The following is a 13,626-nucleotide window of genomic DNA, read 5'->3' as shown; positions in this document are numbered from 1 at the left end:
AGCATAATGACAACTGAATACCTGATTAAAAACATAATTAATGCCACAATGAGAACTTTTTAATCGTAAAAAGTTGTGAAGATCGTTAGTTTCGATAGTAAATAGTAGTCATAAGAAAACACTCGGAGGACCCTAGTCCGTTTTTCTCAACATTAATTCACGGTCCTTAGCTTCTTCAAGGCAATTTGTAGGGTAGGTCCCATCCCATCAAATACACAATGCATTGTCTTATCCTTTTTAATTTTCTCATACGTGACTACGTTCATTGCTCCCAAGTACACCTCCTCTGCTATCCTCCAAGGACCAACTTGAGCCTTTCTTTATCGTTATGTGACTTCCAATTTGTACATTATCTCTCTGAGTTCAAACCGTGTGAGAGTCCACAATCTCATCTCTCTCCGTAATGCCCACTTGCTGAATCACTATGCTATTCATAGCCATAAATTCTAGTGAGTCCCACCCTACTGATCCTACCAGATATATACACGCTCTGAACTCTATCCGCAGCTCAAATCCTCACTCGTTTTCTTACTTACAGTTGACGAAATGGAAAAGCCAGGTGAAGCTTTGGATCTGGAGTGGATTCGCCAACATCTTCTTGGTGAGTTTTCGTCCTCACAATCCTTCTTATCCAATCTGTATCCTGTAAAACTCGAGGATTATTCTTCATCGGAGGCTGATCTGAATCCGTGTGTTCCGGTGCAAAGTTTCTGTTCTTCTGTTGAAACTTTCGGTTTTGAAGATGTGGAGGTTTTAAACTCCGTCTCGGAGGTCGTGATGGAGAAGAAGCCCACATCGCCTGAGACCGAGAAGCCTGAGTGCGATGAGACGATTATGAGGCGGTACAGGGGTGTTCGGAGGAGGCCGTGGGGCAAGTTCGCTGCCGAGATCCGTGACCCGACCCGGAAAGGGACACGTGTTTGGCTGGGCACGTTTGATAGTGAGATTGACGCTGCAAAGGCTTATGACTGTGCTGCGTTCAGAATGAGGGGTCGAAGGGCAATATTGAACTTTCCTCTGGAAGCCGGAGGATCCGATCCGATGCCGAACCGGTGTGGCCGGAAAAGGAGAAGACAAAGTTCACAGGAGGAACTGTCCCAAATTTCCACTGAGATTTAAATAATTAAATTGGAGTCCCTTTTAATAAGCATCAATCCCTTACACAAAAATTAAAATAAACTATGTTATTTATGAAAATTAGTACGAGTTGTAAATTATATGTTTATTTATTGAATACCAAGAACTCGTTTCATTGTTGTCGGTCCTTGTAGTCTTTGGCTATGTAGACTTCTATGCCCTGATGTACATGAGTTGAGAATTTTTTCCTTCTTTTTCTTTTTTAAGTGAAGCTGAGACTTTTTTTTTTATTCCACAAAATATAATGCATGTATTTGGGTTCCTTTTGTTTTTGTTTTGCAAGAATATGTGTTTGACTGTTTGTGTTCCTTGGATCAAATAGCAGCAATGAGAATGTTTGTTGTTTCTAATTAACAATGCTTTGCTAAATTTTACTCCATCTAATTTATAATATAAAGCATATCTTAGAAGTTATATTTGTTTTAAAGTATATGATATTGAATTTTTTTTCTAACTATACCTTTAATTTACTTCATTAATTATTCCTTAACTAAAAAATGGTTAATTAAAATTTTAATTATCATTATTAAAATATTTATATAGGACTTTTGATAACTATATAATTAAAAATATATAATTAAAAAAATTAATGTTTCAGCTAATTGTGTGCGTGTGCGCGTGTTGTGGACAGGAGAAAATAGGTGGAATTTAAAAAATATGCGAGTGAACAAATGGTTTGTGTTGGATCATATATTGATCTTATGAAGGCGTAATACGAACCACAACCTAAGTTACAGAACAAAAAATTAATCACGAGAGCCAAAATGTTGTTTTCTAAAAGTTTATTCAAATATCAATATTTTGATTACATCAATTACTTAGTCACACGATGAAACATCCAATAATGATTAGGTCGGTTATGACCCCAAAAAATTAATTATGAAAGCTTAAAAATGTGATTTTTTTTTTTTCATAAGCAGCTCCAACATGCTTATACGTTTTGGTTAAGTGAATTAATTCTGTCCAAAATCATGCTTATGTAATAATTTCGTTTAAACTCTTTTAACCAAGACTAAAAATTGATATCAAAGTCCAAGATTAACCATGCTTGGCAGCTACATGCCCATCTCTGTGGTTTATTTCAAACGCATGATGGAGCTTTGATTTGACGTCAATAGAAAGTTGAAAATTGAACTGAAACAACTGCAAAGATTGACCAAATTAAAGTCTGCAATTTGAGCCAAATTCACAGGCCAATCTAAATTTGCACAAAAAAATTAGGATTAAATTTGACTCTATAAATTTTTTTAAAGAGGATAAAACATTTTAAATTAAATTTGAATAAGTTTGATCCATATTGAGAGTGATTTGAATAAACTCAACCGCTAAAATTTTTAATTTTATAGAGTTAATAATTTTGACCAAACTTAATATGTCAATTCAAAACCCGTTCAAAAAAAATTAAAAATAAGTTTAACTATATGAGCTTTTTATAAAAAAAAATAATATTTTAAGTTCAATTTAAATAAATACGACCCGAATTAAATATCATTCAAATAAACCCACTCTGTCCAAAATACTGCTCTTGCCAAAATTGATGGGCGTAGATATTTTTCTTTGTAATGACTCATGGGGAGAATTATTCTAGATGCCCACATAAAAATTGTAAATATTTTAAATTTCATGGAATGGTCAAAAAACTATTTGTGTTGAGAGATCTCGATAGTGTTTGACCATTTCATGAAACTAAAGAGAAGTTACAATTTTTTTGAGACTCTACAATTATTCTCTCATAAATCATTCCATATTTAATATTATTAACTAAATTGAAACATGAAAAAAACAAAAGCCTCATTTGAAACTCCGGTTTGCATCGGCTTGAGATTGAAAAGGATCTATTAACATGGCCTTTTAATATTTTATTTAGAAAGGCTGAACTTGATGCCTTATATAATGATTTTGAATCTGATCTTATCACCCAATTCATTTACAATGATTTGAGAATTATGTAAATAGTAAATAAAGGATAAGTAAAAAATTATACCAAAGTCAAACTAAATTATTTTATATTTAAAAATTTTGTGTGCCAAATAAAATCGCTACAACTCTTTCATTCATTTCATTGTGTCATTACTCATTATATATCTTCTTCTTCATATAATTTTTTAAATATTAAAAAATGAAATCAAATTAATTAAATCCTGTTGTACAATATATCATAATGTACAAGTGGATACCAGAGAAAATACCATAGAAAATGACAGCTATTATTATTATTATTATTATTATTATTATTATTATTATTTTGGACAAAGACAGCTATAGCCTGTAAACTAACGTGTGCTTGTGGGTTGGCATACTTGGAGATCCTGTCCCTGTAGTATTTACTATCTAGGGAGAATTGCGCCTGAAGATTTCAAATTAAAAACAAAAAAAACAAAATACTCTATAAACCCAATTCAATTTGATAATGCTTTCATCCGCAATTAATTTTCAAGCAAAATAACTAAACTACCCTTTTAAAAAATACTAAACTAAAATACCAAAATAAATTTTTAACAATAAAAAATCTGTAAATAACAAGCAAAATTCAATTACTTATACTAAAATATCATTTATTTACAACAAGCTATATGTGATTTACATTTGTATTTGAAAAATATAAGAAAAAATTTACAAGTTAACCAAAACAACTTAACAACAAAAAGTTCATAAATAATAAACAAAGTCCAATCACTTACAATGAAATTTTCATTTATTCATAAGAGTCCATTTGTGATATATATTTGTACTTGAAGAATACAAGATAAAATTTACAATTAAACCAAAACAAATTAACAATCAAAGGTATGTAAATAATAAGTAAAGTCTAGTTGTTTACGGTGGAATGCTTGTTTTTTTACAAGAATCTATTCGTGGTTTATACTTGTGTTAGAAAAATATGAGAAGACAAAATTTAGAAATTAACCAAAATAAAATAATAACAAAAGGTTCGTAGAATAAAAGGCAAAGTTCAATTGCTTACAATGAAATATTTGTTTCTTCACAATAGTCCACTTGTAGTTAAAGAATATAAGAGGAGAAAATTTACAAATTATCCAAAACAAAATAACAATATAAAAGATGTTGGAATATTTAAATATTATTTATAGATTTGTATTAATTAATATGCACAGGACAAATAGAACAAATTGATCTTTATGATATTATATGAATCATAATAGATGAATCACACAAGTAAATCCAATAGATAGAGGTCTAGCCTATAACTTTGTAACAAAAGGTTAATCTATATCTCTTAACTAACCATTTAAAGATAATGAGAGATTAATTAATTAATTAATAATTATTAATGTGATTCATATAATGTTATCAGTCGTTAACCTATACACACAACTCTCTTTTCATTCTCTCCATTATCTTTACACTCTCTGAAAATTATGGGGGCTTAGTAGGTTATGAGTTGGCTTACACTCAAGAAAATTAAGAAGTCATAAGCCATTTATTCTTCATGTACGCATATTAACTTATCATTTTATTTAAATTATATATATATATATATGCATGTATATATTGAGATATTAATTTTAAAAAAGATCCATAGATTTTTAGCGTGGTAATTCTTTCCCAGTCATCAAGAATAGTTCAATCATTTCAGCTTGGATATTAAATTGCATGTGAGCCCTTCAGGCGTGCAGATTAATTTTTCTTCAACGGGAGTCTCAGACAAATTCTCCCAATATTTAGCAATATCCTAACAAGTTGTGTTGTCCTTACTTAAAAAGAAGTGGCTTATAAAATTTAGGCTTAATAAGCTCTATTCTAAGTTTCCAACCCTAAACTAAATACTTCATCCTGTCTCATATAAAGTTGTATTTTTTATTTTAAATACAAGACATGTTATTAATTTTTTTATCATAAGTTTTTGAAAATTCTCTCGAACTTCTCATTCATTTCTTCATAAATAAGAGTAAAATTAAAAATATATTAAACTTTTAGATAAAATTAGTTTAAGGTTTCTTTGATTCTAGTATTACGTTCATATATATATATATGGACATTATTAATAAGTTATAAAAAATTGACTTCTTTCTATATCATAATTTTTTTAAATTATTTGACATATTTATTGGAATCGTGCAGCTTTACTTTCTTTTAATATTTCTGATTTTAGTGAGATTTTAATGTTAAACTTAAAAGGATTACAACTATAGCATTAAAAAAAAAAATTATTGTTGGACGTGTTTTGGGGGGAGGGGGGGGGGAGGTAAATATTAATGAATGGTTGTGAATAAATAGTGAAAGGTGAAAGGTGATATGGTACATAAAAAAGGGACAAACTTGTGGCAAGTTGGGAATTGGGGAAGAGGGACCTTATATTTCCTCTCCTATAAATTTATGAGCTATTTGAAGCATGAGCTTTGTGGTCCTTTTCATAAAATATCATATTTGAATATGCATTGTAATCTTTTTCTTTTATTTTTATTTAATGTTAATGTAGAAAAGCATGAAACTCTTTTTAATATGGGCAAGCTAGATTTTTTTTTATTTTAAAAAAGAGTTAAATTTTTTTATGATTTTTCTTATAGTTTCGGTAAAAATTATTATAAGAGAATTATAAATAAAATATATTCATTCTAATCCTATAGAGTATATTAGTTACATTTTAGAACAAATTATTAGTATAATATATTAGTTTCTTTGCATGAAAATACGGAGCAATGATCAGCTCCCCCCCCCCCCCAAAATACCCATTGAATTCAATTCATGCTTTTAATTAAATCAAGGTAAATCTAGAAAATTCTTTTATTTTTAACCATTTTATTAACTCACTCTCTCCGATGTTATATATAAGTTTTATTTTATCAAGAATTTGTATTTTTTATAAGTTATTTTTATAAAAAGAAGAATAATTAATTACTTTCTACCAATTTTAATCTTTTACAATTAGTAAAAAGTGAAGAGTTACATGAGAAAGAAAGTTATTTTTAGAAATAATGCATTTAACGTCAACAATTTTTTTAAAAATATTTTAATTTATATATAATATCAAAAGGAATAACTATCTTTCTTTAATTCTAATACCAAGAAATAAAATAATTAGAAGCGTCTCATATTTGTCATACTAGTGAGTCCATAACAAGTAGGCACGCATAATGACAATACAATGACATCCAATTATTGAAGTGGCCTACAGTGAACTCAAGTAGCATAGATGCAAGTTGCTCGCTCTCATTATCAGCCAGTCAACCTTCATTCGCGGCCCCACTCACTAGTTTTGGAGCTTGTTTGACAAAATAATTTTTTTTTTATTAAAAAATAAAAAAATTTATTTAGTAACACATTTTAAAGAAGTATTTTTGAAAATAAAAATTAAATATTATTTTGAAGAATAAAAAAATTAGGTATTATTCTAAGATTATTATTTTGAACAATAAAAAAGAATGCAAAAAATACTTCATCTATTTCAAATTATAAGACACTTTTAAATAAAATATTATATACCAATAAATCTCATCAAATACACTTAACAACTTTATTTTTTTAAAACAAAATTATAAATTTCTAAAAATATCCTTTATTTAATAATCTTAAATCTACACTTAATTAGTGTTAAATAGAGAGAGAGAAAAGGTAATATTAAAATAAGCTTATTTAATGAAACTTTAATTTTCTCAAAATGTCTTATATATTAAGATGATAAATTTTTTTTAAAAATATTTTATAATTTAAAATAAATTAAGTACTTTATACAAGCACCTGTTGTGGCGATGCTTGTGTAAATTCTCACTCTTGACATCACGTCCTTACATGGAACTTTCATCCAGCAAAATGCCTACCTGAAAAAACCTATACATTAAAAACTAGTTTATTTTAACTTATTTCATAAAAAATTATTTATTTTTTAAAAAATTTATTTTTAATTAGTTTTTAATATATTCATTTAAACTTGTAAAAATAATAAGAATTCAAAAAAGTAGATTTCTAAATATTTTAAGAAGAGTAAATTGGCTCAATGATCATGAAAAATATAGATTCAATAAATTATGGATGATATTTTTAAATATTTTAAAATATAATCTATTCACAAAATTAATTAGAAGTGATTTTTTCTTTTTATTCATAAAACAAATATATTATTAAAACACTTTGTATAAATTGGTCCATGAATATATCTCCTGTAACTAACTAAATGATTTTAAAATTTAATTAATTAAATCAAATTCTTATATACACGTCCATTATATTTATCTCTTTTTCACAATAATCCCTTCTGTTTCTTTTTGGGCAGAGGAATCAAGGCAATATTTACATATTACTTTCTTGTTGTCCTAATAAGTGTATTTTTTTGCAAAAGACCTTCTGACATGAGTAGTTTACTTTTGTGTCACTCCAAATGAGTCTCATTGCTACACTTACTTGTGTGAAGATGAATGTTGTAGAGGGATATTTGATTCCCTATTTCTAGAATTTGTTATGGACTGTGTTTAATCTATTTTGAATAAATGATTATACTTTTTTTTTTGTTTTTGATCCATGATAGAATATCAGTGATATACAATAAATCATATCAATAAAAATTTATTAACATCATTTAATATTATAAATATGAGAATGCTTAATCTCATCATTTCTTATGATGAAAAATGTGATTTATTAATTTAGATATTTAATTTTTTATAATAAGCTAAGATGTATAGAACTTTTTATGGACTGTGTTTGATTTTTAGACAAATTATTTTTTTCATGTTTTTGATTTACAATAGTATATCAGTAACATAAAATTATATATCATTAAAAAACCATATCAGTGAAAATTCATTAATACTATTTAATTTTGTAAATATGTGGATACTTAATCTTATCATTTTTTTTTTGAAAGAAGGTCAGATGAAGTTGTCTTTCATCTTCAAATATTTGAGAGTAGGCCATATTATTTGTAAAGAGAGTAGTTTTTTCACATAAAGCTCAACTAAATATTAAAATGACCATAATGCAACACACAACAAATGTTATGTTATTTATTAGGTTTGATTCTATAAAATGGGTTATATATACAAAAGCTTCTTTTAAGAAATTATCTTAAGTAGCTTTTGAAAATAATTTAATACTATAGATAAGAGAAAGTATTTTAAAGAAATAGGAACGCAAAGGCATTATAAAAATTTTAAGTAATATAATAATAAATTATTTTTATAGAACAAAAATCAAGGAAGATGTCATAAAATTAAAAAATAAATAATTAATAATTATTTTTTATTATTATAACCAAACATAAAATGATATTGTGTTTTATAAAATCCATACGAAATAAGCCTCTTATAAAATTTTTAAACTACCCAAAAATAATTTATTTTTTAATTTTAAACAAATGGGTCCTAAGCTTGTCTGCGTAGCTCTCAAAGTTAAGGTACTCACCTCTTCCTTTTTATTTATTGCAAATTATTTTTGTATATATCTTATTTAGCATTTTTATATTTTAATTTTTGTTCATAAATTTTTTTGTCTAGTTTTAATTTTTCGTTTTGTTTATAAACGTTTTTTAGTATATCTTATTTTACTTTTATTTATGTTTATAATTTTTTGTAAAAAATATTTGCAGGTTGCTAAATTTTCTACAAGCAATATTTGCCAAGGAAGTTCTTGTGTTCAGGTCAGTAAAGTTTTTATTTTAATTTTTTTATATGTAGTTAATTGTTTTATTATAATTCTAAAATTTTAAATTATGGGTGTGTTTAAAATTAACCAATGAATGTAATGTAATGGGATGCTATGCAATCTCAATATCATTAGATGGTAACGGAGTGCAATGAAAAATTCATAGGAGGGAGATATGAATGAGTATTACCATAATTTTTGGTAATGACATATAATATAAGTCATTATCATGAGTCCATCTAAAAAGCTAATCACTCTTCTAATCATAGTTGTTAAACTTTTAAATTAACTCTATGAGTTTAATATTTTTACGTTTTCATCTTACAAAATTGTATTAACTTACTCATAAATTCGAATTAGATATAAATTCGGTTAAACTCACAAGTTTACATACGAGTTTACCATTTTTACGTTTCTAACTTACAAAATCGTGTCAACTAATTTATTAACTCGAATTAGATGTAAGCTTGGTTAAACTTATTAAACTTGTTAATTTTTTTTTTGAGTTGAGTGAGTTAAGTATACATTATGAAAAATTCAGTTTATAAAAGTTATAAGGCATGGTTCAAAGGGAAAAAAAACTTGAAATGTAAAAACTAATATTAATAAAAAAAAGCAAAAATATAAAAAATAAGTTCCCCTATTTTAAAATTTTTATGTCTTGTATATGATAATTTATTAGTGTATATGAATTTAATTTCAATAATTTATATTTTTAATATATTAAATTACATTACAATTATATTTTAATATATATTTGTTAATAGAGGTAAATTCTTATGAGTTTATGATCTGATTTTGTAATATGAGTTTACATTCTTATCACGAGTTCAACAACCTTGCTCCTAATGGCAATGCAATACTGATTACCATTGCACGTGTGCAATGTCATTGAACCAAACAAGGGACCGTGAATGTCATTTATTTTTATTAGATGATATTAATTGTTTGAATTTTATGTGATTTAATTTTATATTTATAGAGATGTAAAATTAAATCAGGTTTATATTTGTAAATTTATGGAGATGTAATAATTTTAGTGGAAATTCCAGTGTTTGTAAGAAACGCTGCGAAAGTAGTCATGGCAAATTATCTAGAGTGATATTCATTTAATTTGAAAAATGGATCCCTCCCTCACCAATATCGGGCGTAGTCTCTCAAACCTTTACTTGGATTAAAAGTCAAACCGAATTTTTGGTTGCTAATCTACTTCATATACCGAACTCATAAATTTCAAAAAGATAAATATAATTTTTTATCCTTATATTTTATTCGTGTTTTATTTTTAGTTCCTATATTTTTTTAATGTTTTAGATCTTTATACTTTTATGTTTTATTATTTTCAGTCCCCATATGAGCAAAGTATAGGAATATTAGAAGGATCTAAAATAATTAAAAATAAAAGTGTAAGGATTTAAAATGTTAAAAAATGAATATAAAGATTAAGAGTAAAACACGAGTAAAGTACAGCGATCAAAAGTTATGTTTACTCATTTCAAAATATATTAGAATTCAATTTAAGCAAATTAGAGCAATAAGTTGATGATCGAAAGACACGGAGACATACTCCATCTTCTGTAAATGATAAAAAATGGAGAATTGATCTGATGAAAACATTCCTAATCCTGCACATAAAAATTATTCAAAACAAAGGAAAATGATTATTATTTGATAAATATACTCGACTTATTGTTTTTTTAACTGCGATGGCGGCTTGTCAAAAGGTTGATTGTCATTGTAACAATCATCCCACAAAGCTTCCACAGCAAGTTTGGCAGATTCTTCAGAGCACTTGACCTGTTCTCTACCCAATTGTTCCACAACTTTTCGTTTCACACATTCTTTATCATCTTTGCCACAGCCACCACATAAGCGAGTCACTCGTATTCTGGTACACACATGGCTTACAACATCACTCTGAAACGTCGTAGACCTGCCGCGACACTCGTCGAACGCCACAATCAGCCCCTGCATCAACAATTCATCGATCTCACATTGTTTCGGTGTTAGGTTGTTGATGCACACTGTTATCCCTTCAATGAGCTTGTAATAACCTGCCTTGTTCGCATTGCAATTTACAACAGCTTTGAAGAAATCGCGCCTCACAGGACAACCAGCTTTCTACAACGCTTCCTTCAAAAAGTTTACCGCCGAAATTTGGAGGCCTCTTTCAATCATGGATAATTTCGACAGCGATGAAGGATCCCACTCTTCCATTAACTGTGAATTGCAAAGATTTAGCACAACATTTGCAGCAACAGCGGGAACAATATCCAATAAAAGCCTGAGAAATCAAAAAGCATTCAAGAAAAGGAATGAAATCCCTAGAGACCTCGCGATTGAATGCTCGATAGACGAAATTCCTTTCACTTGATCCGTTTTCCTTCCTCCTATATCCGATCCTCTTCTTCATTCTCTGTCTAGATCTTGCTCTGTTTCGTGCAATCTCTCTTTTCGATTTCTCTCCCGCAATTATCCGTTTCTTCCTCCTCGGTCCTCACTGGATTGGGAGATCGGAGCGACTGTTTCTCTTGACAATTGCTTTCTACATTGGGATCCATTATCTTTGATCAAATAATGCAATCTCAGGCCAATACTTTTGAGAGAGAGAAAATTAAGCTGTTGGTTTCCGTTATCTGACTTTGCCTTCGATTTAATTTTTATGTTAAGATTATTGTGTAGTTAATTTCCACTTTTTGCCTTCGGATACATAATTCATCGGCCCTAACTAATAATATATAATTAAATATAATATATTTTGAACATAAAATGTGCTTTTATAATTTTAAAAGTAGAAATAAATGTACCTTCGTATGTAATCCTTGTATCTAATCAAACTAAATATACAACAATAGTGTGACAACTAGGAGGGATGTGGTTGAGAGTAGAGGTGTAAATAATAAACATTGTTTTGGCTTTTGTTTTGAGTTTGATTTATTTGATTCCTATTGAATCTATATTGTAATTAATAAACATTAATTGTTTTAAGTCTTATAAAACACTGCTCTTACTAATGGAATCTTTTAGCTAAATGTTAGGTTTTGTTTAATTGTGTTTTATGTTTTCATGTTCTTGAAATAGTTTTTGTGAAATAATTTTTTAAAATATGTCTTGGAAATGATAAATTTAAAAAATTGTTAAATAATTTGTTTCGAAAGTCAAATTTAAAAATAAAAGAAAAAATTTTGATTGAAAATAGGTGAGGCAGAGATGTCACGATTAGTGATCAAAAAATCAGATCGGACTAAACAATAAGACTAATTTGACCATCGATCAATCTGAATTTCAACTTGGTCAGCATGTAAAAACTATTCTAGGGGTTGAGTTGGGTTGGGTCGGGTCATTTAGATTAATAGTTGGATCGAGAACTAAGATAAAGCTGGGAACCAGACCCTGTTTTCAAAAATTGGATTGTTCAAAAAATTTCTTTTTTTTAATTTTTTTATCAATTTTTTTAGAAAATGATCAATTTTTTTAATCATTTGTGTTATATTGTATCATGTGACTTGTTAAGTCATAATAAACTTAAAATATTTAGTTTTATTTTTAAGTTAAATAAAAATTTCATATTTATTTTATATATTTAGATTATTATATATATACAATTTTTTTAATTTAATTATTACGTTGCTAGTTTGATCATTAGTTTAACTCGGTTGAACCATGCAAATTGTAAACTACTAACCTTCTCAGTTCAACATCCTATCCGGTTCTAAAACATTGGTCACAACTATGCTATGTTCTTCATTATTATGTCCATGTTGGTGTTGCCATTATTCTTCTTATGTAGAAGCTATAATTAAAATGGTTTGGCGGAGCTGAAATCAAGAGAAATTAGGGCGGATTTACTCAGTCGTGTTCATGCAAGATTGACAAGCTTTCATTGAGCATGTTTTTAAAGAAGCTAATCAATGTGCCCTTGCTATATGTCAAACAGATAATGTAGTTTCAATGTCAGAATTTTTAATATTGCACTCCCACAATCGGGGATGAATCCAAAAATTATCATGGGGCCATAACTGAAAATGTATTTAAAAATTGGGCCATTTCAACATATTTTACAAACAAAAAACATAGCAGTATTTTAAAGTATAAGGGTGTTGGTAATTAAAAAAAAAGTATGGGGGTGATGGCCCCTACATACCCCCTATAAATTCATCATTGTGCAAGATGTATGAATTTTTTTTTTATGATTAGATTCCTCATGATTTTGTAATTATATGGTGTTAACTATGACCTTGTCAATTCTAAAGAAAAAATATCGATAATCCTTCTAAGTATTTGAGGTTACCTACAATTCTTTTTTTTTTTTTTTTTCCGGGGGAGGGGGTGTGGGGGCAGAGTTAATTACTTTCTGACAGGTGAGAAGAAAAGTGTTTATTAAAGCTATCGCTAAGGCCATGTTCTCTATGACATGCTTTGAATTTTCTAAGAAGGCTTGAGAGAAGAGTTACCAATTAGGTAATACAGTGGCCAAATTCAAGTGGGGCCAACAGAGTGAAAAAAAGATAGGATACATAACAAAGCATGAACCATATATAATAACACCATCAGATATTGATGGCATCTGGGTTCTGAATTCAATCTGAAATAAACTTTCTGGTTCAGAGATGAAGGCAATTATGAAGATTCCTCTTCCATTACTTGCAAATAGAGAAAATACATTGATATGGTTAGGCGTAAAGAATAGAAAACTTGATGAATTTGGTTGAGACTGATACAAACATATATATTGTTGTCACATATGGAAAGAGCATTGTGATTTGTTGTCCTAAGTACATCAGTTAATCTTGGTATTATTTTTAACTTATTTAGAGAGGGTGGAATGAGACGTTGGAGATTTTTTGGATTGCTATGCAAATAACAAAACAGAATTATGTTGACGAAGGT

At 28.2% G+C, this 13,626-nt stretch overlaps 1 protein-coding gene and 1 long non-coding RNA gene across 2 annotated transcripts; one reads left to right on the top strand and one right to left on the bottom strand.

Moving 5' to 3' along the window:
• The first annotated feature begins 370 nt into the window (after nt 1–370).
• Nucleotides 371–1,256, top strand: LOC129289299 (ethylene-responsive transcription factor ERF106-like). The gene has a single exon (XM_054926075.1). It carries the CDS (start codon nt 547–549, stop codon nt 1,117–1,119), a length of 573 nt encoding a protein of 190 aa, XP_054782050.1. The 5' UTR covers nt 371–546; the 3' UTR covers nt 1,120–1,256.
• A 9,053-nt stretch (nt 1,257–10,309) lies between these two features.
• On the bottom strand, nt 10,310–11,362 carry LOC129303375 (uncharacterized). Its single transcript, XR_008591465.1, has 2 exons — nt 11,069–11,362; nt 10,310–10,956 (listed from the first exon to the last, which is right to left on the bottom strand). It is a non-coding gene; the product is annotated as an uncharacterized LOC129303375 (long non-coding RNA).
• Between the last annotated feature and the right edge of the window lie 2,264 nt (nt 11,363–13,626).

This window comes from Prosopis cineraria, unplaced genomic scaffold (genome assembly GCF_029017545.1).
Source record: "Prosopis cineraria cultivar Desert tree isolate PC_DT_omini unplaced genomic scaffold, ASM2901754v1 PC1, whole genome shotgun sequence".
NCBI classification, from domain to species: Eukaryota; Viridiplantae; Streptophyta; class Magnoliopsida; order Fabales; family Fabaceae; genus Prosopis; species Prosopis cineraria.
The sequence above is the reverse complement of the archived record's forward strand: the minus strand, read 5'-3'. Positions and strand labels throughout refer to the sequence as shown.

Coding starts and splice junctions, on each gene's coding strand:
- LOC129289299 (XM_054926075.1), top strand. CDS start 547: ATGGAAAAGCCAGGTGAAGCTTTGGATCTGGAGTGGATTCGCCAACAT.